Below are 23,069 nucleotides of genomic sequence, written 5' to 3'. Positions count from 1 at the left end.
AAAGAACATTGTAAAGACATGGGTTTTAATTAATCTGACATTGCTTTTCTTTGTGTCTTTAAACTCCTTTATACTCCCATTATACTAGTATACAAGTTTAGACTCTGAGCACACAGCCTTCATCTGAGCATCAGCATCTAGGGAGCAGGAAACAATGACATCAGATAGAGAGAAAAAGAGAGAGAGAGAAAGGGAGGGGGAGAGGAGAGAGTTGGGGGAGGGAAGGCAGGCGAGACAGAGTGAGAAAACTGCTGTATTCCAGCAGGCTCACTAGGTACAAATGGAAACAGACTTATATAACATCCTGCTCATTTCTTCATCTCTCATACTAGACATGTGGACACCTTACACACTCCAGTAGAACACTGAATATATAACTGATGTCTGTGTACTACATTAATAACCTTCTCATGAGCCTCTTAGTGATATAGTTGAAGTCAAGTCTAACATTTGTACTTACTCTTCCCTGAAACCATGTGCAGATTTAGAATAGAAGCTATTAGCACAGACAGCACAGCAAAATATTAGCAGATATGAAAAATGGCTCTTGGAGCCGGATTTTTATTCAGATTAGTGATAAAAGCTTGGCTGAAATAATTTTCCATCCTGTGTGTGTGTGTGCTATGATTCAGCAAGTCCACCACAGCTCAGTCATCTGGTACTGTGGGACTGGAGCCACGAGTCTGATTAAGGACAGATGTAGAAACACGCAGCACTAAGATTCCTTGAAGGCATCCTAGCTTTATTGACCCAGAACCAAAAGTTTTGATTACCTAAAATATTACAACACTGTAGCACAATTGACCTGTGTTATAGCAAAACAAGTTTATGGAAGCTTACTTACTAGGATTGTGTTTAATGACGTCAAAGTAATTTGTGTCCCTGATAAAAGATGAAGCACAGACCAGACAGAAAGGCATTGAACTAAAGCTGAGACTTCCAAGAGTATCTAAGCAGCTTGCCAATATTGGTCTTCGACCAACATGATGAAGCATCAGTGGAACTTCTGAGGTTCACTTGAATTCAAACAATGAAATGGAGAGAAAATGCAGATTAGGTTTGAATTCCACAAAAGTAAATTTAAACATATTTGAAGACTAAAGATGACTAGTAGTTGGAAGTGTGTTATAAAATGTCATTATTCAGATCACTAGTTCCTGATAAAATATTTTGAAATTTTACAATATTCACCAGCATGTAAATGCAACACCCCACATCACACAGAATGTAATGTGCTTTCTGTAAGTGTAGGTCCTTTTAGTATGAGATCTGTCTAAGTGTGCCCTCTAGTGGCTGACTTACAGAACAACCACTGAAACAATAAAGGCCCAATTCAAAATAAAAACAGAGAAGGAGGAAAAAATCTGTACACTATATAACTGCACAATTTCTGACTTGTGTCAGTATGCATTCTATAAACTTGTATACCTAAATGTGCTGCTGATGTGCAGTTTGGCCTAAAGGAGGAACCACTCACAACTGAAACATGTTAAACAAAATGGAAATGAAACAGACTTTTGGTTGTTCAGGAGTATCAGGAGTATAAAATATTTGGCTTCTAGCTGCCAAATTGTAATGATTTTTAACATTTCTCTTTTTTTTTTAACAGGCATTTAAAACTTGCATAATTTTTGGGCAGTTAAAATGAATCCTAATGGGAAAAATTATCAAATCAATAGTTTGAACACTTATTTCTGCCCATAAAATTGCAAAAGATGGTGAGAAAGCTCAAGGATGGTATTGATAAAAAGTACAACAAAGTACTTTTGGAAGTTTAGCAGTTTGATTGGCATACCAATGCTTCTCAAGAAATTAGAATATCATAAAAGAATATATTTCTTTAAAATAATTACCAAAAGTTGGTAAGTAACTGGAAACTATACAACTTTGGGCTGTAGACCATAATTTTCAGAATTAAATGAAAAAATACTTTGATCATTTAGTTAATACATGAGTCCAGAATATATTACATTTTCACTTTTTTAAAGAATTGATGTAAAATTATGATTTTGTGATATTATAATCTTCTTGGATGTACATCTCCACACAAGTATTGTTTTTACTGTTTGTTCAATGCAATAATGTGCAGTGATCAGTATATTTAATGGGAGTATAGACAATGTATACATGTAATGAAAATTTCCTATGTATGTGTAATTAATGCAAATATTCAATTCAGCTGCATAGCAAGTTACAAAGGGTTCAATAATTCCACAGAGAGGATCCATTAGTTTTTAAACAGCATTTATTTAGCTTTCTCCATACAATACATTAAATGTACAACAGCACATACTGTATTCTGAAATTACTCTCAGTATAAAATAGGGCTTCTACAATCAAGGTACAGTCATAAAATGCTCTGAGGGACATGACGATGACGGCAACAGTAAAACACCTTCATATAAAGCGCAGGATCTTGGGAGAAGTGATTGTATTTGCCGAGCTGCTGCTGCTGTAGGAAGCAGAACTTCACACACCGCACCTCTCAGAGCATCCGACATCCTGCAAGAACCCGTGTTTGTGTTTTTTTTCTCTTGGTTCTGGTTTCACAACTGAGGAGATTTCTAAATGATGATCAACGCATAAGAATATGATCTAGCACAACTGCAGAAAATATAACTTTTGGTAATAAGAGAGGATAAATCAGGCCTTTTTTTTTAGATACTGAATATAAACTGGGGGTCGAGGGTCAAAGCATACACCGCATTATGACTGCTAATCAAGCCGATATCTTTACAATCAAATATCAAGCTGTTTGTTTGTGACTATAGCTGTAAAGATCGGATTGTTTCTGAGTGTTTTCCTGGACACCGAACACTTAAAAACAGCAAAAATATACTGTACTATCACTGAAGCCACAAGAAAACAGGCTTAATTCAAACATCAGCCAATTAAAGATCATCTTAAAACGGAGGTTTGATATCTGCAGATGTGCATCAGAGCGCGCGGGCCTATATACTCTCTGTAAATGTGTCTTTAAATAGAATACGCTTAACATTGACCAGCTTTCTGTGTTAGTTTGCTATTACGCAGTGCTTTAGGTGTTGAGTATACATTATATAACATGTCTAATTTGTATGAAAGAAGGCCTAGGTAGAAGGAAACGTAAAAGAGTCCAACTGAGAGGAGAAAAAGAAGAGATTTGTCTCAAGTCTTGAGGTAAGCAATGTGTTTCAGTATAATGCCCTACAGACAATCATACAGTTACAATCATTAATTCTCTATATACAAACTTCCTGATTTACATACACTGTACTGCTCCTCAGTTTACAATTTCATAAAACTAAACGTGAGATCATATCCGTGGTGCAATTTTTTTTTCGGTGGGACTAAGGGGATTTAATGAAGCCTATTTAATGAGGCAGGGGTTAATGAGCATAGTTATGGCTATTGAAGATGGCCTGCTTCCTCTTGCATACGTCACACACACTATCAAATATCTACAACAGTGCAAATATTTCTGTTCAATCAAGACACTCGCAATTGATAAGCTAAACTACATCAGCTCATTTTTGAAGTCGTATGGTGGAGGAAGGAGTTGGCGAAGTACAACGATTAGAGTAGATGCTGACATAGAAAATGTACATGCCCGGGTATTCTATGTATATAACCATGAGGTCTGCATGTATGAGGGGTCACATCAACTCTCTGTACTGCGTTACATGAATGGAGGAGGTCTAATGTGGCACAGTGGCTCAAATGAAAGAAAAAGCAAGGAAGCGAGGACCAACCAACATGGCTCCACTGGATGTAGGCACCATTTTCAATGTTACCTTCTTAGAAGACAAACTGAGCTCAACATGTCCAAGTTTATCTCACATCTCTCCAAAACATACGCCGCACCACCTTAATGTGTGTCCACTGAAGGAGACTTAATGCAAATACGAAATAAATGTGCTATAGTAGTAACAGTTTGCGCACTCATCGACACTACAGACTGTAACTGAGACATGACATCAACAAGCTTTACAAAGAGGAGGAGGAGGCTATAAGATGCTACAGTACTAGTGCTACCTGAACATGCTACAGATTGAGACTACGACGATGGGAAACGGTTTCACATTAGCACAGAGCAGGAACCAGCTTTGCTGAGGAGCTCTACCCATTCTGAAACCAGCTGTGTGTTTTGTTTTTTTTAAAAAGCAAACCAAAGAATGTGTTCCTTCAGGATAATTCTTCAGAAATGTTATGTACCATTTTTAAAATGACTGAAGTACCAACTGTGCAGCTTGATGGATCAAGTACTTAGTAAAGCTGGCTTATTGTGTGCAGAGGAAAGCACCCCATCTGTAGTCAGTTCCTGTCATACAACACGCGCACATACACCACGCATGCACGCGCACATACACCGCACACGCACGCGCACATACACCACGCACGCACGCGCACATACACCGCGCACGCACACACACACACACGCACACAAGCACAAACACATTTGCTCGCACAAGCGCACAAACCCTGAAGTTAGGAACGATGTCTATCGTCACACAGCACTATCGTTTTGATTATCAATGAGTAAGAGCTGGGATTGCATACTGTACCATACTTCTCCGAGGAGAGGCACCCTTCATCAATATCAGCTCACTCACACACACACTCCAACATACATGCTCACATACATACACACTAACACACAGGAATAAACTTTGAACTGGTCAAAAAAAATTACAATCACATGCTTTATAACGGAATGTAGAGAAAGCTCATACCAGACCTTGATTTTAGCCGTGACCAAACCAAACGCACACACGCTGTTATGACGCGTCTCTTCAGCGCTGACCGCAACAAAAGGTAAGAAGTCAGAAGGTTTTCAGACATTCTTGAAATAATCCATCCATCTATCAGCTTTAACAACTATTTTCTGAAGTGCTTTTGCACATAACTGTATATTTATTACAGCTGTCCCCTTCAGAAAAAAAATAAGATTTTTATTTTTAAATTATTTAAAATATATCTCCCCGTATCAAGTGGGAGCTCTGGAGCTAGTCTATTAGACCTCTGACAACAAACACCTTGAGTACACCAACAATCGGCTACACCTTTACACATCCAGACTAAACGTCCATTCATCTTTCACGATGTATATTCATCTATTTCTTTCAACCAGAAATTGCTTAATGATCAAACTTTCAAAGAAAGCTGCATCAACTATTAGAACAGCCTCTATGAGCACTTCTTGCTCCCCACTTTAAATATTAATCTGTACCCACTCAGGTGTATCTATCTGCTGCTTTTCACTCATGCTGTGAGATAACCTGCTTCTGTGCATCTTGAACCTGGTTCATGTCTCTCTCTCATCCTCATGAACTTAAGAGAACATATCTGACAAGGCAGCCCTTCGCTTGCAACATGAGCCATGAGCGAGCTCATGTGAAAGAGTTTTATCATGGGAGCGTGGCAGGACACACAGCCTGTTAAAAAGCTGATGCATCCACCTCTGCAATGCTAACATACCCTGACAAAAAGATCCTAGAGTCATGAGTGTGTATGTTTTGGACTTCTAGGCAGGTAGAGTTGACCACAAGAATTTGGCAGCTATTAATTTGGCTACTGACTCCACAGAAAAGTGCTAACATTCACTTTCCTTCTGTTTTTGTGACATCTTGTGTTTCTGACCTGTATTGCCTCTTTATGTTTGACCGCTCTATGATTACTGTTTCAAAAAAAAATCTATAATAAAAAAAAAAATCAAATATAGCTCTGAGAGACCCCTTAGCTTAATCTGATCAAAGTGCAGCACTCCAGCATCAGAGGAGGAGTGGAAGTGTTCGAATGGGTTCAGACAGCAGGTCCTGGGTCAGGGTCTGGTGGGGTTCTAGCTCTCTGAGAGTAAGCCACTCGCACATACTGTAATAGATATAGTCACAAAAGGGATTGCTCGCGCACATACACACACATACACGCACACGCGCACGCGCACACGCACACACACACACACACACACACACACACACACACACACACACACACACACGCAGAGTCTAGCTTAGATGAGTCTGGCCTCTCCCTCCATGTCTGGCGGCAGATCACACACTCCTGTGAAGTGCATCTCCTTTCCCTTGCTTCCCGTCCCGGCTCTGGCCCCTCGCTCCCCCAGGCTGGGAGAGGACTGCTGGGCCTGTGGGTCTGGCGATGTCCCACGGGGGATTCCACCTGCCCGTTTCTCTTTCAGGAAGAGCTCTAGTCGGCGCAGCATCTGCTTGGGGTTCTTTTTGGCAAACAGCTCCACTTCTGAAGGGTTAGAAAACACGGAAACATTGGGATTCATGCCGGGAGGACAATCTGTGTTTGAGTCTGTTTCTGTAATCTGACTGTTGAATTAAAAGCAAAGACTCATGACTCATGTTTTAAAGGGAGAGTGCAACATTTTGGAAAATACACATAAGGCAGGGTGAGAACGGTCATGTTTGTTTGTTAAATCTAAAACCAAAGCAAGCAGCAGCTTAGGATATCTCAGAAGGAGGAAACAGGGGAAGACAGCTAACCTGGGTATGTCAGAAGAAGGTTAAAGAAACCAACTTATAGCACATCTACAGCCCATAAACAAACATGCCTGCCCATAACTCATCTGTTTTACACACACAAAAACAGGCAGGTCCAAATGACAGTGTTCTACAGGGTCACTTGCAGGACTCTTATTTAGTCCAATGTAGTGTCCTTTTTTACACATTAATCTTTCATATAGGTAGATTTTGTGACCGCCAACTGCTTAGAAATGCTAAAAACTCTCTGTATTTTTCTTTACCTTTAAGCACAAAGCCAGAGTCAACAATGGTCTTCTGTTGGGTCCTCCACAGTTGGTACAGGTGCAGATAAGTGGCGACGAAGAACTCATTCAGCACACCAACAACTTGCTGACGACGATTGCACTCCCTAATTGGATGATGAACAGGGAGACTTGTTGAGGTGAGAAGATACATTCTAACATCCAACCTCAAGAAGGTGCTGTAAAACAAAAAGAGGCCCTACCAAGGCCCAGTAACTCACTTGGACAAGGCTTCCTCTCTGAGTACTTGCAGAGCGATGCGGGTCATGTTGATTGACATCACACTGAATGGAAAGTTCTAAAACAGAGAAAAAACACAAGGAAATTGAGGTCCATGAGGAGTACTTACAACGACTACAAGAGCATGTCTTGAAACACGCGCATCTCGGAGCCGAGATCCCTGAGGGGAAATTCTCCTTTGCTCTAATTCCCTCTGCAGGGAGAACAGAGGTCAGGGTCAGCTACAAAGCAGCATGCCTGGAGAGGGAGGAGTTTCAGTTTTCTATGGAAGCAAAACCTGAGCCTTGACTCAGTCATCCACAATGACCGTTAACATAACACACATCTCCAATTAATAAAACCTCATGAACACATTAAGTCTTTCATGGCCTGATGATACCTGTGTAGGGTGTTGTGATAACTTGTAGATGTCTCTAGCCAGCGGTAGAGTCTCTGGGTCCATCACAAAGTAGAGAGTGTGCATCAGTCCCAGGAAACCAGTGCCACGTAGGTCAGTGGCTGGATCTGTACCTGCAGTATGCAAAACAAACCAACACTATTTATAACAGAATGTATTCATTTATTTATTTATTTAGAGACACTAATAATCGTGTTTAAATAGCACATGTTGCATTAACATAAGCTAATCAACTCTACACTTGAAAGGTCTAGCATGCTATTACACGTGAAAGTATAGAGCTATAATTCTCAAGCAAGGACATAAATGCTAGATATGCAAGTAGTGAACGAGTATAAACCTCTTACCCTGAAAGCCGATGTTTTCCCAGTGCGCCCCAAAGCGAGGACAGTCCAGCCTGCTCCCAATCAGCCTCTTATAGATGGTCTGCAGGACACGCATGTGGACTGTTTGGCCGTTGTCCACATGGCCTTTACAGCAGATAAACAGCAAAAGTTAACATCAGTGATTTATTCTTAACTTGTATGAGTTTAACACCAGGTGCTGATTGAACTAACAGAAGTAGCAAACTAACACTCACACTGTGCGATGGCAAAGACCAGATCCCTCTCTTCCAGGAGCTCCCTATGCAGCCGAGGAGGTCCAAACAGAAAATGTGTGATCGCGGCGAGGCCCGTCCTGCGTATGGTTGGCTGGATGTTTTTCTACAGATGAAGAAGGGGATGAAAAAATGTGGCTTCAAAATTACAAAAAATGCTACTTATTAAATCCTCAAGCTATCCAATTCTCTCCAATTTGAATAGTTAAATCATAATAAGTATAATTAATCTACTGTATTGATGCTGTTTTGTTTTTACTGAAAAGTATTTTTGTAATGCCAAGACTGATGAGGGGATGTCTCTCATAACACACCATCAAGAAATTATTTTTTTCTTTATGGCAGCCAAATCTATTACACACTTAAATACTAAAGCAGTTCTCTTCGCATTCTGAAATGTACGTTTTTAATCATTTAATGGCCCTGTGAGGAGTTTTGAACTGGCTGGGAAACAGAATGAAAATGATGCTGATGCCTCTTTATGACCTTCAATAGCAAACAAGTCCATCAACAGCAACACTGACATCTTCTCTGTTGTAATTTCTAATGTCTGAAACCACCCTGAGGGGGTAGGTGTCAGACCACATGATGGACATCTTGCTTCAGAAACAGCCTTTATTTGACTGTTTTCATTGACAATAATCACATTGCCTGATAAAATTGACTGTGGAAGACAACAGGATGAGGCTTTTGTTGAAAAAACTACTTTTGCATGTATAGGACAAGAGATTAGGGGTATCACTTTGTCCACCAGGGGGGCGCCAGAGTCGATACAAAACAAAAGTTCCTCACAGTAGCTTTAAGTTTTGTATAGCTACAAATGGTTTTTAAATCACATTAAAAAACATTGTGGAAATGCACATTTTTCTACATTCCCCATATGAGCCATTTTTTGCATCTATCCCTCATTCTTTCCTACAAGCTCTTCCCTCTGCCATCACATGAGAGCTGTCCATTATCAAAATATGAGGTTTGAATGGAGAATTAGTTCTATGCAGCATTCCTCACCAGCAAGTCCCCGAGGTCTGTGGTCTGAAAGTACTGCAGGGCTTCATTGAAGGAGATGAGCGGGGTCGGGCTTGATTCCTCGGTCAGAGCTGGAGAATATGACGTGAAAAGTAAGCAACGGAGAAAACATAAATTGCAATTTTGATGCAAACAGGTGAGAGAGCCAGATGCATCTGACCTGGTTGAACGTTCTCCAAAGCCTCCCACTCCTGTCTAGCCTTTTCCAAATCATCATCTTCTTCTTCTGCAGAGACAAGTTGAAGGACACAACAAGAAAGTCACACACTCACAACTTACACCAGGACTGAAGACAGGGGATAAGTATCTACTCAGCCAATAGGCTGTGGTGCAAAGGCTGACACCCATCCTCTGTCATGAATCCTTCGTGTTCAACAGACCTGCATCACTCTGTGCAACTGACACCTTCTGCATTCTCGATGCATGCAACCTGCACCCCTAAGGAGAGGGCTGTATCTTTAACACTCGCTTGGTATCTAAGATACACCCACAAACTCCTGTGGGAAGAGAACGCAAGACAAACGAAAGGTTGTGTGAGAGTGTGAGTGTGTTACCTTCAGGCTTAGGCTGGTCCCCTCCGGCTGCCAGGGTCTGCAGGAGACCATTCTGCTTCAGTGCTGAAATCTGGACGATCACATCAACAAAAGTTTAGCATTTCATTGAATACAAGCAGGGCCACATTGACTGAAGGAAGACACAAAGATGGACATGTATTTACCGGTAGGGATCTGAGTGGTGCACTGCCATTGGTGTGGTCTTTGACGTTATGACTCAGTATCAGTCCATTCATGACCTGGAATGTAAAAAGTTTAAACATCTAAATACAATACTGTCCAGGAGAAACAAATCACACTGGATCAATACGTGGTTATTTTTAACTGCACTCACAGGCTTATGGTTGGAGTGTCCATTGGTGATTTCCTCTAATGGTTTACATTCATGGGACAAACCATTCAGGCCCTAAAAGGACATCAGAAACACAGAGCAGATGATTCAAATATGTACAGAATGTAAAAACATTGCAGCTTTTATTTTTTCCACGATGGCTGCATGCGTCACTACCAGTTTTTGTTAGTTCTGGCATCCAGGAAGTCTAAAACAAAATTCAAATCTAAGTAATTAACATAAAAAATAAGATGAACCTCATCAAAACACTTCTTCTTACTTGTCAGGATACTTCTTGTGTAAGCAGTTGCATGCATTAATAATAAGGCTTTGTAGGGATGCACCTCCTGTGAGGATAACTGTCCCTGCCATGTTAGGTTGGATCCAGCCAAGCAAGGGGACATACTTATCCAAGTGTTTACAGAAGGAGCAAAACACAAGGCTAAAGGCCAGGGAGGAGACGAAGTTATGTTGCGGCTAGAGAACCATGCTGGGGATAAGGGAAGTGCCCTGTCAGCTGCCTCCATGGCAACATCCAAAGCGAGCCAGAGCAGAGATTACAGCTAAAGCAGAGGCAGCACGGTTGACCTTAGGCCTGAAGTTAAACACGTGTGACAAGAACTGCTTAAACAAATGAGCTCTTACATGTTTAATATGGTACAACAGAGTGAAACAGGAAGGAGAAAGTTATAATGAGAACTTCATGCTGTTGAATAACACAGCAGGGGTTTATTTGTTTTGGTTTGTTTTGGTGTTAAGTTGCTGTGAACCAAAACACTGGAATGAGATTACCAATTAGAAACTTAAAAGACCAAAGGTGAAATAGTGTTACCTCAGTGTGGGCTGTGACATCAATGTCTTCTTCCATTGCATATGAGTGTGTTGGCTGGAGAGTGTGTTCCTGATCCTTGCCTCTAAAGGCTTCTGTAGACACAGACTAAGATGGGCTGAGGAGCTGATGCAAAGACCACCATGGTGTCTGTAGTGCACATTTGTAGTGTCTGCATGTATCCTTGCTCCTCTCCTTTCCCCCTCATATAAACAGAGAAATCAACGTCCACAGTCACCAGCAGGATCTTGCAAAACTGTCACTGGCGCTAGTTGTACACACCATATTCTCTTTTTCTTTGTAAAAGTGATGATACGTCGAATTTGACGGCAGACCAGTCTTGTAGCTGCTCAAAAGTCAAACCTCAAGCCTGTACACTGACAGAAATATGCAGGTGTCAGTCTACAGGACCTGACACAAGGAAACGGCTGTCCATCAACACGCAAGTTTCCTGGAAAGCTGCCTCCTTCCTCTCCTCCACAGAACTGCTGGGCTGTTGAGTTCACTCCTCAGCCCCATCAGAGATGCACAGAAGACGGATGAGGACATTGTTTTTCAGGACTGGGCTCTCCTTGTACAAGACAAACCATTATTTGAGTACTCAAGACGAATCCAGTTCAGTCAGGTTTGATTTACTTGCACAAACGCTGTTCTGTCTTCAGCCGGTCATGACAGCAGTTCACGTCCAAAGTAAGAACTGCAGATGTAAGATGAGACATAGGTCATGAATAGAGTTCTCTTATGGCCAAAGTCCTGAAGAAGGGTTGTCATATGTACACAGTATCTGAAAAATAGAGCAAAAGGAAGGTTAAACTACACAATGAAGAAAAAAGGTATGTCACTGTAAGGCAAAATATACTTTTCAACATCTCAAAATGTATGAAAATTAAGCTTTTGGCTTTACTGCAAAAATATAGCTTGTGATGTTGTCTCTTTATGTCACTTGTTACAAAACAAAACAAAACAGAAAAAGCTAAATCAATCAGTAAAAAATGTATATTGTGTATGAAGCCTCAGCAAGAAACTTAACTCTTTGCTTATTTTGTCTTTTATATGAAGGGTTTTTTTTTTCTGTTCTCATCCTGCTTTCTTTTAACAATCACTCAATAAGAATCTTTATTGTGTCACCTCCCCCACAGCACTGGTTTTAGCTGTGAAAAATAACTATATAGTGATGATAAATCCTAAAACAGCGAGCTCTGGGTGTTTTTAAAAGTAAATGTAAGACATACCTTTTTAATCTAGCTTTTAATTTGGAGTCATTTTTTTTAGCCCTGAACTGCATTATTATCATTTGAATCATAGCTTTAATATTGATTTACATTTCTTAATTATGTATTTATTTCTTGAATTCTTCTGATCTTGTTTAAGCTACCTTATTTTTAACTTTTCTTTCCACTATTACTTATTTTATTACTTTTACTGTGTTGTTTTTATTTTATTTTTTAAGTATTTTATTTATAATCCTGCTTTTATAATTTTACCATTGCTGTTGTTTTCTATCTCTCTGTTATTCTGTGAAGCACTTTGGGCTGCATGTTTTTATGTATGAAAGGTGCTTTATAAATAAAGTTGAGTTGAGTTTGAGTTTTATTTTCAGTCCATTTTAAAACCAGTCCACATCACCTAAAAGGGGCTTTTAGTTTGAAATGTATACAGTTCCAACAGTTTAACTTATCTATTTACTACTTTACACTTTTATAACACTACAAATTGACTTTATCATTATTTCGCATTTATATATTTATAAGTTCTAATCAGGTTTTGTCATGAATAAAAACTATGCATTTTACTTATTTTTTATAGTTAAATTCACCAAACATAAAACAAAAATGAACTAAAATAATAAGAAACATAATTATATTTATGACCATTTAATTAAGCAGTGCAATACAATTCCTAGGAGTAGTCTACTATGAATTGACTTCATGTATCATTGAGTAATTTTTAAAAGGTATGAGTTTTACTGTAATAGGTATCTTTCCAAAGTAGTATGGTCACTTTAATTGACTCTTGATGCTGTTTTTCACTCTGCACTGAGATTTATTACTGGTGATCATTACAATACTCATCAATGCATCCTGTGCAATAAGGTGGGATGGTCTTCTCTGACTGAAAGGCGTCCTCCGAACAACACACCAGATCTACTAATTGGCTCACTCTCCAGGTTCCCAGAGTTAATTCAGAGCTGGGAAAATCTGCATTTGACTTTTTTTGCACCATCTGCATGCAACTCCCTTCAAAGCACTTTAAAAATGAATGTATTTGTTTCTTTTAGTCATTTTAAAGCATTACACTTTTAACATCTGATTGCACCTGTTTCAACTGACTTTGTGTTAACATTGCTTTTCAATGGTTTTAACATTACTTTTAATTGTTCTGTGTTTTTAATTGATCATCATTATTCTAAGGTTTTATCTTTTATTTCCTTGTCATGCATTTTAATGCTTCTTTTACATGCTCGACGTCATTGTGAATGAGGGCTTCGCTCTCAAAGATTTTCGAGTTTAAAGCTGCTGTAAGGAACTTTTAGCTTGTATCGATTCTGGCGCCCCCTTGTGGACAAATTGATACCACTTATCTCTTGTCCTGTACATGCAAAATAAGTGTCTTCAGACAATAACCTCATGCTGTTGTCTTTTAACATTTAGATTTATTGCACAATGTGATTATTTGCAATGAAAACAGCCAAAAAAGGGTGTTTCTAAAGCGAGATGTAAATCATCTGTTCCTACCACACCTACCCCCTCAAATCAGTGTCAGGCATTAAAATGACAGCAGAGAAGGTATCAGTGTTGTTGTAGATGGTTTTGTTTGCTTTTGAGGGTCATAAAGATGCATCAGTATCAGTTTCAGACTGTTGTTAAAAACTCCTCATAGTGCCTTTAAATAAAGATAAGTATTATAGTTGCAGTAAATCAAAGCAGGATTAAAGGTAAATCACTAAAATGCATTATATAGAGCAGATAAAGTCAAGCACAACAAAGAGAAACCAGAGTGTCATCATGTCAAGCTCACAGTACATATCGAATAAGTAGACCTTTATCCTTTGACTCTTATGTGCAGTGACATTTGACAGCTTCAGTATCAGCTAGCCAACATTATCTGTAGCAACCAACAAGCTAGCAATATGTCAGCTAGCAACCCCGCAGGTACAAAGACGCAGCTTCAGATTCTGCTCAAACCCACCATGCAAAAACTACGAGTATTGCATGCAAGACAGCCAGAAATGTCCTCAAACACCTTAACTATTCCTGTCATAAGTAAGGTAAGTAATTGAAGAGTTAAGACCAAACCGACACAAGAATAAACCAGCTGTCAGGCTAACTAACGGGCTAGCTGTAGCTCTATTGAACTGTAACGGGGATGGAGTCGGAGCCCAAATCCACACAGATCCACACGGATTTATCTGCTTCTGTCATTACGACATGATCAAAACATTACAAAACACAACCTGTCCAACAATATTACACAGTACGAAGCATTTTAAAAGTACCTCAGTTTCTGACTGTTTCTCCCTCCAATCTCAGCTTCCCTTCCCCCGTCTAGTGGCCACGGTAATTCCAAGTGCATCCTGGGAATTGTGGTTTCCTGTCAGACCCTAGCTTCATTACGTCATTACATTCAGATATTGAAGTTCTGGGAGAGCAGGGAGAGCTTTTTTTTTATGTGAACTATCCAAAAGGTTATGGAAAGACATTGAATCTCATTTTTTATCGGCTGCTAATTATGTTTATTCTCTTAACCTTCCTGTTATGTTTGTTTCTCTGGAACAGCAATAGTGTTCCTGGGTCAATTTGACCCGGGGCATATTCAATTATCCAAAAGTGTAAGAAACCATTTAGCTCCATTACTAACCATTTAAATCAAGATTAAGTCCATTGGTGTTCTTTAATTCTCACAGATCATGGTTCAATGATTAACTTACTCATTTTTCATTAAAATTAATGTTAAAACTTTTTTTAATGTACATTGGAAAGCCCTAAATATAAATACAACAGTTTTACATGACATAGATTTTTGTTCATTTTATTATTCATTTTGAATCTTTTTTTTTTTTTTTTTATGAAGTGATGTTGATAAATTAACACAGCACCTCTTCTGTCACATGCTGCCCAGACTTTTATGCTGCATTGAGCTTGTTTGGAAGGCATATATTGCCTAAAATAAACTTTTAAAAGGGTCAATTTGACCCGCAACATAACAGGAGGGTTAAACTCAAAGACATTGTTTGTTGCTATGATAACAAGGAAAATATTGCTCTTGAATATACCATAAACTTCATGGTACTCTATGCCAAGAATTTCTTGAAATCTTTAATTATTTATCATATGATCTTAGGATAACTAATACAGTTTCCCCCTTGTAATGGACTAATTCATTTCATTATCATGATATATACATGATATAAATATATACACACTCTGCAAAATCCCTGCCACTTCAACATCCTGTATATAATACCTTCATTCCCAGCGCTTTTGTACATAGCAAAGTGTAACTATTCTGCGTTTCTGTATATACTTATTATGAATCCAATTTACATTATTTCTTTCTTATTTAGATCTTATTTTATTCCTTCTTTTTATCAATATTTTGACTGTTTCATACTGTGTATGAGAGCATCCTGTAACAACTTAATTTCCATCCGGGATAAATAAAGTATTTCTGATTCTGATTCTGTTTCTGATAACAAAGCTTGTTTTCTCATATGATGATAGAATAATTTTCTGAGGATATAAAAAAAAGCTAATATGACAGGGCAGACCACAACATGCCATGTATTGCCTATACAGAGGAACAGGCTTGAATAAACTCAAGCCTGTTCCTCTGTTTGGCTGTGCTTTTGCAGCTCTGAGGATAAGGTATACGTTGAGATCAAGAGAAGACAACTGAAACGAACCTGTTCACAGGAAAATAGAGGAAATACATTTTTTGGATGCCTGCAGTGAGGGGGCTTCCATACAAACCAGATCATGCATATAAAACATATGAAAATGCCTGTTATATAAACATTTATTTTTTACTTTGACAGTGCTTTGTGGCTCCAATAAAGTGCAAAGACCTGGCCTATATTTCCCCCTGACAGAAAATAGGCTGATGTGTGGAGTTGAATTTCAGTCAAGGACACATGGATGGATATTGGAAAAAAAAAAGAAACAAATTTAATCAAGTCTGCCATCAGTGCCAGGGATTCAATAGGACTGCCAGATAGTTTGTTTTGTCTTCCTGGATAATTTTCCCTGTCCTCACCCCGAATTTCTCCACTCTTCAACATTAGACAAATAATGAAACTAGATCTCCAAGTGGCTACAACCCTCCTCACATCTGCTTACGTTCAGATTTTCAGGGATTTCAAGCTGATGTCAATTATTACCCACAGGAACATTCTTTCAAGGAAGAAATATATTTGTTTTGCATTACACAAGCCAGCACTGCAAGCTATCCTGATGAAGTTTGTTTTATTTAGAGTGCAGCTCTGGAGTCAGAATCAACAAAACTAGGCGTTTGTCTTCAAGGCCTAAATTCTCAAAAAACAGGACTGGAAAGAGTGAAAATCAGCCACCGCAGATCTCTGGCCTACTTGCTGTTTTACCTCGGAAACTTCCTTCAGGTCTTACTGGTGTGTATGATAATAACATGATTCTCCAGTTGTGCTGGCAAGTATCTTGAAGCCTAGTTAACCAAGTGAAACAGGGAGTAAAAAAATGCACTACCTCCAAGGAAATGAGCTGTTACAAAACTTTTTGGATCGATTAAAACTACACTAGATAGGAAAATTGTTACACAACTCTCAGTAATGGAGGACAGATTTCCTGTTTGGGATGAAATCCATCGTTACTTGATCTTGGGGAATGTGCTGCTGGCTCACATCGACCTGCCTCGCTCTTTGCTGGGCTCCTCACACATCTAAACAGCCAAACACCTGCTTGTTCTGGCAGACTCTCAATCTGAAAAACCATCAAGGAGAAGGAAGACATTTTTTATGAACTGAAACTTCCATGGTTTGAAAAAAGAGTTGAGTTATTTCCTCACCTCCTGCCTGATGAATGGGAAACACTGAGGATTTTCCCAGTAAACTTTCAGCTTTTTGTTAATTTTCTGTTATGCCTTTTTATTTTGCTTCTCTCTCTCTCTCTCTCTTTCTCTCTCTCTCTCTCTCTCTCTGTCTCTCTTTCTCTCTTTCTCTCTTTCTCTCTCTCTCTCTCTCTCTCTCTTTCTCTCTCTCTCTTTCTCTCTTTCTCTCTTTCTCTCTCTCTCTCTCTCTCTCTCTCTCTCTCTCTCTTTCTCTCTCTCTCTCTCTCTCTCTCTCTCTCTCTCTCTCTCTCTCTCTCTCTCTTTCTCTCTCTCTCTCTCTCTCTGTGTGGAATCGTTCTGAATGAGTAAAACATGACCAAAATAATGTTTTATAAGCTTTTATTTTAGTTCTCATGCATCACAAAAAGACAGAGTGATCACTCTCCAAACTCATTAACAAACGGAACAATATATTCATATAGACATAAATACCAATCACAACAATCTCTTCACTTTGCAGCCATTGTTATGTGTGTGTGACACCAATAAATAAGATAGTGAAACAGAGTACAGTTTCACAGCAGAGGGATGGAAAATAAATGGGTTGTTATCAGAAGGAAACAATGTGCAGTTTGTTATGTTTTACTGCTTGTTTTGACTCAACATGTCTAGAGTGGATTGATGGTGATAAATGGCTTTGAACAATCAAAACACAAAATATCTAACATTGTGACTCAAAAAGATTTACATATCAATTAAAAGGGGCGACTTAAACACACTTTTGTCAATCAATAACAACATCCATGCTCAGGTTTTCCTAAAGTCTCACACAGCCATCATCATCATTATCTGATCTCCTTCATATTCTGTGTTTTTTTCAAGCAGATCTATTTGATTCTTTATTGAGCAGGGGTTTCTTGTCTGCCACCCTTGAGCTTACTGTGCCAAAGCTCAAGAGGCACCTTATGTCAGCAGGCATGAGCCATCTCCATGGAAACGTTGTCAGCCATCCTTTGCCTGAGGTGGTTGGCAAAGTCCACCTGCGTCTGAGAGAGCACTTTGTTTATGATTGTCTTTGGGATCCAGCCCTTCAAAAAGACAAAGAAAAAGACACTGTTAGACTGGATAGAATGCTGTTGTTGTTGTTGTTTTCACAAAGTTTTTGAAAAAGAATAAAACAGTGGCCATCTTTTACCTTTAGATCTATGTTTAGCAACCAGGTGAACTTGGTCTTATTTGGGTCTTCAGCACAGGGTTTCATAACTATACAGGTCGGACCATTCTCCGCCCTGAAAGAATGTAGAGATCAATGTACAACTTCAGTTAAACAGCGTACGATGTGCTCATGCATTTTGCAAACAAATGCTTGTTGTATTGTGTATTGTGTGTCCTTATCTTTTTTGCATACGTATGTTGGTTTTTATGTTGAGAATGGGTAATGCATGTATAATGTTGTCTGTGATTGTTAGTGGCATGTGCTTCTCTGTATGTGGATTCTTGATTGCTGTTTGTTTGTATTGTCATTTATTCTTTAAATACAACTATGAAGGCCCCAACATGTGACCTTGAGTATAAGACACATTTTACTGTGTGTTGTGTCATATATCAATACGGTGAGGTACAGTGTTGTACCATACCATATTGTATTGTACTCCACTGCCATGTATTGTAATTTAACTGCTTGTTATCCATCTATTTACTCTTAACATACAAGCATGCACATGTCATGACACAAGTCAATCATTTTTATCAGCTCACCTGACCACACCCCTCTGCTCCGGCATTTCTGGGTGCTGAGTGGACATCCCAGCCAGGAAGCAGGCGGAGCCCCGACGCTTGGCACAGCGGACACTGACGAAGTCCCTCGGCCCCACCACATTGCCGGGTGTCCCTGCAGACACCTCGTGGGTAACCATAGTGTCCGTGCCTATCTTCTGTAGAATCTGTCATTGATACCGTTGATGAGAAATGTTGTCATTTTTGTGAATGTCTCCTTCTGTAATTTCACAAAGCAGGATCTAAAGTATCCCTGTTTATATTCTGAATACCGGTGCTGTGTCTTTCTTACCTTGACCTGCTTAACGTTAGGGTTCCACTCCCCCATCTGCTCCATATTTCCTACCAGCTCTTGGTAAAGATTGTCAGGATGTTGTTCCAGCATCACTTCCAGCTTGAACACCTTCCCGATGTCAGGCAAGGTTTTACTCAGAACTTTGTCTCCATTTGCCTTAAAAAAAAAACCAACAACTTTATATTTGATGAACCGCATCATATTAACTCACACCAGCTGTTCTCATCAGAAATTTAAGTCATGAAAAAGCATCTTTAATTTTTTTAGTGCATTATAATTAATTCTGTTTTGTACTCACAGCCACTGTTTCAATTGTCCAGCCATCCTGTTCGCTGAGGATGCTGATGGCCTTCTGCAGAGCATTCTCGCCTTGCTTCACATAAGACATCTCTTCCACACTGTACACGTCCTCCTCTGCAATACGAGAACCTAAAGACAAGGAGCACAGGAAGTAAAGTTACACATATCTATTTCAATCTTAGCCCAAAGCTCATTTAATATGCAGTTTTTGATACTATATCAAGACCCTCACTTGATTATTTCTGCCTGGTTGTCATTACATTAACTCAAATAATCCCATTAAAAACTCACTGAGGATGGAGCTTCGTCTGCGGACTTGGCTGATCCAGTTACTGGGGCCCGGGCCTGCCAGTCTATTCAGCTCGTGGTGAATGGCAACCATGGCATTTTTCCTCAAACCTGGGAGCCAGAAATCACACAGTGAGTACAATTCTTCATCCATTCATATAACACACAGAACAGTGAGAGACAGGAACAAACATGAAAGGAAAACAAGAAAACGTTTGTCCTTTTTAAAGAATTGATTGACTCAACTGCTTTACATTGAACAGATAATGTCTGTATTTGAGTGTCAGTAAAACAGGGAGAAAACTAGGCCAAGGAGTCTCTCACTCACCTGTCATGTTCCTCGTGTGCCGGTAGGAGATGCCAGCACACAGTTTGAAGGTTGCAGGCAGCATTTTTCTGTTGCAGTGGTTTTTATAGCTTTCAGAGTAAAAAAGCTGATCACAAATGATCAGAAACTGGCTGAGCTGAAGATTTCTTTGGAAGACGTGGACAAGCAGCAGAGAGAGTGCTGTAGAGAAGACTTATGTTTCTGTCTGTGGCTGTCTGAAAGCATCCGCATATATAAGAGCACTGCCCACAAGGCCGTCCTGCTATCGCCTCATAGATAAACACGCACATCATCATCTCACTCATCCAACGGCCATGTTGCCAAGGTTGACGAGCGGACAAGACGAGCATGTCTCAGAGTCTCACAAACACTGTGTCAGATAACGTCCAGTGCCTGAGCCCACTGCATTGCTCCCACAAACACACACACACAAACAAACACATGCGCAAACATTCCTGTGTGCCAGTGTGTGACACAGGAGGGAGCAGCCTCTCTTTAGTGATGACAGCACCCATCAAAGAGGTCAGTGAGAGTGACCCCGAGTGATTCATCCGGCCCATCATGGTCAAAAAAACGAGGGCACAAACTTTTCATCAATTTAGTTTTGTTTCTTTACTGTTCTGTTTGATACCTTTTAGTTTTGTTGAAAAGCATTTGACTTTTATGTATTATTTTATTTACAGAAAAATGTCTTAAAAAATGTGTTTTGAATCAATGACACTTTAAAGAACTCTCTCAGAAATAAATACTTGAATTGTGATGTGAAACATTTTAACATGTTTTTTTAAATAACCTGGTGCGATTTTATCCATGCAATAACTTACCTTACTATTTATTTATCAGATAGAAGTGTACATAGTGTGTACATACATCTGTAATAGTTGCCATATTTTATTCTATTCTATTCTATTTTACCTTTATCATTACTAATTTTATTGTTATTATATTTTTAACTATGTTAGTACATTGTTGTATTCCACTGTCCCATGTTGTAAGCTGCTGTAACAAAATAATTTCCCCAATGGGGAACCAATAAAGTATATCTTATCTTATCTTAACAGAATGGTAATTGTGCTCAGAGCGGGAAACTCAGACTTTATTGCAGCAGTGGTTCAGGATGTGAGTCTTATAAATCCATGAAATAGAATAAATTATCATTTTACCAATGTCAACTGATGAGTGACTGATACACAATTGATGGAGAGTTGCCAGAGGCACACCTGACTGTATTTCTTGAAAAGTGTTAATACCTATTAGCTATGGACAGAGCTAGATTTAAGCTAATGTTAGCAACCTGCCACTTACTACCCAATATAAATGCTCGTTAAGGAGTTGCTAAATGGTGAAGGAAAGCATTGATTTCTTGGTTACAGTGACATTTGCCAGGAAGCTAACATTAGCTGGGACCTAATAATAACTATAATGCTAACTTAGCTGCTCTCCAACATTAGCTTACAGGTTATCGAGCATATCGTTTTTCTTTTAAATATTGCTCGATGTCCCTCAGAATTGTATCCATCCATAGTCTTATTAGCTTCTCTTGAATAAGGAAGTTTTGATCTGAAATGAAAATAATTTACAATCTACAATACAGAAGTGCAGCATTATACCAACATCTGAGCTTCCCACCAGCACATGAGAGGAATATGAGCGCAGTGTGAATATGGTCAATTCTAGCAAGTGATGTTGAGTCTTTTTAAATTTCCTTTACTAAAAAATGTTTAATCAAAGTTTGTGTGATGTCTTTGAGATACTACACATTTCTTTCTCAGGGGGGTAAGCTTATTTTTGGCAAAGAAAGGAATGCTAATTTGCTTCCACAAGTATTTTGTACAAAACATGAGTCATTGCCTTACTTTTTTATGACAATATCATTTCAATCATTCATCCCTTTCAGAAAATGTGTTATTTCATTTTCTTGCTATAGTTTTCTCCTAAAACGGTTTTTAAATAAGGCAAAAAAAAAAAAAAAATCAGACACTGAGGAGGTAAAGCTAACTTAAATCCAGAGACAAAGTTGAAGCAGCTGCTAGAAGTGAAAGGTAACTTTATGTTTAAATCACGACTTTCTTGGATTTTGCTAGAAGTAGTGATTTCAGACACTTTGTTTTTTGGAAGGAGAAGATTGATTTCATGCAGCGTTTTCTTCAAAGGAACTTTAACTGGAAACATGACTTTTGATCGAGACACTAAACAGCTGAGCTTGTCATTTGTTAGTCAAGAAACCTCTGTTTAAATGGTTTTCTTTGATATACTTTAAATTTTTGGATGACCACTAAACCACTAAAAATTTGGTGGCACACAACAACTACTCTCCTCGTCTTCATCCTCTTCTTCTTTGTCTTTTAACTGATGCATTTTGTGCAGCCAATCACTACATACAAAAACACATGTTAGTTTGTCTATTCTATGCAACTGTAGAAAGATAGCAACCTCTGTGGAAGGGGACCTGATATAAAAGGAAAATTTTAAGTTAAAAAAAAGTGGGGATTGTTCAGGGGATTATACAAGAATTTAAACACCCTTTGGAATGTTATATTTCAACTCTACCAAATCTGCTAAATGCTGCTAGTTACTACACACGTCACCTTTAATGCATACAGACAAATTTAACAGAAAACAGGGCTGTGCAGTAAAAATAAAGATAGAAATAAACTACTCACTTAGGGTTTAATATTGTTCAAAAGCAGCCTGGTCACTTTTTCCACTGTGGTCAGACTTGTCAAACACATCACATTTCATAATACCAACATCCAAACATCAGCTTCATGACCCTGCTTGAGCGTTTCTGTCAGTGATGTTGAGTCACTCTCTGGTAGTTTTTCCAAAAGGTTTACTTCACCGTCACACTATGATCTGTTATTGACATGCTTTAGCAAGCTGCTCACGTGTTTTCATGACCTTGCCTACTGTGTCCAACCAAAATCCAAACTATCTAATAGCAATATTGCCTCAGTGAGGTGTATGTCAGACACGCAGTCAGAGTCAACACTGCACTTGAATAAAGAGCAGCAGGCCATCTGATTAGTGAATAGAGCTGCTCACAGAATAAATATGAACAGAGTGAGTAACTCCCAAATAAACACTGAAGTCACCTTAACCTGCAACCTTGCATCGTGCTGGCCTTCTGCAAGGTGAGTTCCCTCATTAAATATGAGAACACACAGACCTAGTACTATCCAAGCCATTACTCAGCCACAGTGCACAGACCACACGCCCACGCCTCTTTTTTCCTGAGACAAAAAATCAGGAGCAAAAGTGGGTCATATGCCTGTTTCTAATGACTCCCTATTTGACAAGAGCAACATTATGCTTTAATG

General features: G+C 39.1%; 2 protein-coding genes across 2 annotated transcripts; both read right to left on the bottom strand.

Annotated features, from left to right (window-relative positions):
• Positions 1-2,227: 2,227 nt before the first annotated feature.
• On the bottom strand, positions 2,228-14,357 carry elmod3 (ELMO/CED-12 domain containing 3). The gene is made up of 13 exons (XM_034692158.1): positions 14,241-14,357; positions 10,748-11,528; positions 9,919-9,990; positions 9,749-9,823; positions 9,585-9,654; positions 9,191-9,256; positions 9,013-9,101; positions 7,987-8,110; positions 7,754-7,876; positions 7,389-7,519; positions 6,991-7,067; positions 6,749-6,876; positions 2,228-6,234 (listed from the first exon to the last, which is right to left on the bottom strand). The coding sequence occupies exons 2-13, from the start codon at positions 10,781-10,783 to the stop codon at positions 5,990-5,992; spliced, it is 1,236 nt and encodes a 411-aa protein (XP_034548049.1). The 5' UTR covers positions 10,784-11,528; positions 14,241-14,357; the 3' UTR covers positions 2,228-5,989.
• A 2,787-nt stretch (positions 14,358-17,144) lies between these two features.
• Positions 17,145-20,094, bottom strand: star (steroidogenic acute regulatory protein). Its single transcript, XM_034692067.1, has 7 exons — positions 19,750-20,094; positions 19,425-19,532; positions 19,132-19,262; positions 18,831-18,989; positions 18,521-18,705; positions 17,958-18,051; positions 17,145-17,850 (listed from the first exon to the last, which is right to left on the bottom strand). The coding sequence occupies exons 1-7, from the start codon at positions 19,811-19,813 to the stop codon at positions 17,731-17,733; spliced, it is 861 nt and encodes a 286-aa protein (XP_034547958.1). The 5' UTR covers positions 19,814-20,094; the 3' UTR covers positions 17,145-17,730.
• Between the last annotated feature and the right edge of the window lie 2,975 nt (positions 20,095-23,069).

The sequence above is a fragment of the Notolabrus celidotus genome, chromosome 9 (assembly GCF_009762535.1).
Source record: "Notolabrus celidotus isolate fNotCel1 chromosome 9, fNotCel1.pri, whole genome shotgun sequence".
Classification (NCBI taxonomy): Eukaryota; Metazoa; Chordata; class Actinopteri; order Labriformes; family Labridae; genus Notolabrus; species Notolabrus celidotus.
Note: the sequence above shows the minus strand (reverse complement) of the source record. Positions and strands in the feature narration are given on the sequence as shown.

Bases quoted from the DNA above. Each gene is read 5' to 3' on its own strand.
- elmod3 (XM_034692158.1), bottom strand. From the start codon at position 10,783: ATGGAAGAAGACATTGATGTCACAGCCCACACTGAG. The intron at 9,991-10,747 runs GTAACACTATTT...ATGTCCTTTTAG, and splicing joins ATGTCACAGCCCACACTGAG to GGCCTGAATGGTTTGTCCCA. The intron at 9,824-9,918 runs GTGAGTGCAGTT...TTTACATTCCAG, and splicing joins GACACTCCAACCATAAGCCT to GTCATGAATGGACTGATACT.
- star (XM_034692067.1), bottom strand. From the start codon at position 19,813: ATGCTGCCTGCAACCTTCAAACTGTGTGCTGGCATCTCCTACCGGCAC. The intron at 19,263-19,424 runs GTGAGTTTTTAA...CCTTGTCTTTAG, and splicing joins CAGACGAAGCTCCATCCTCA to GTTCTCGTATTGCAGAGGAG. The intron at 18,990-19,131 runs GTGAGTACAAAA...TTTTTTTTTAAG, and splicing joins GGACAATTGAAACAGTGGCT to GCAAATGGAGACAAAGTTCT.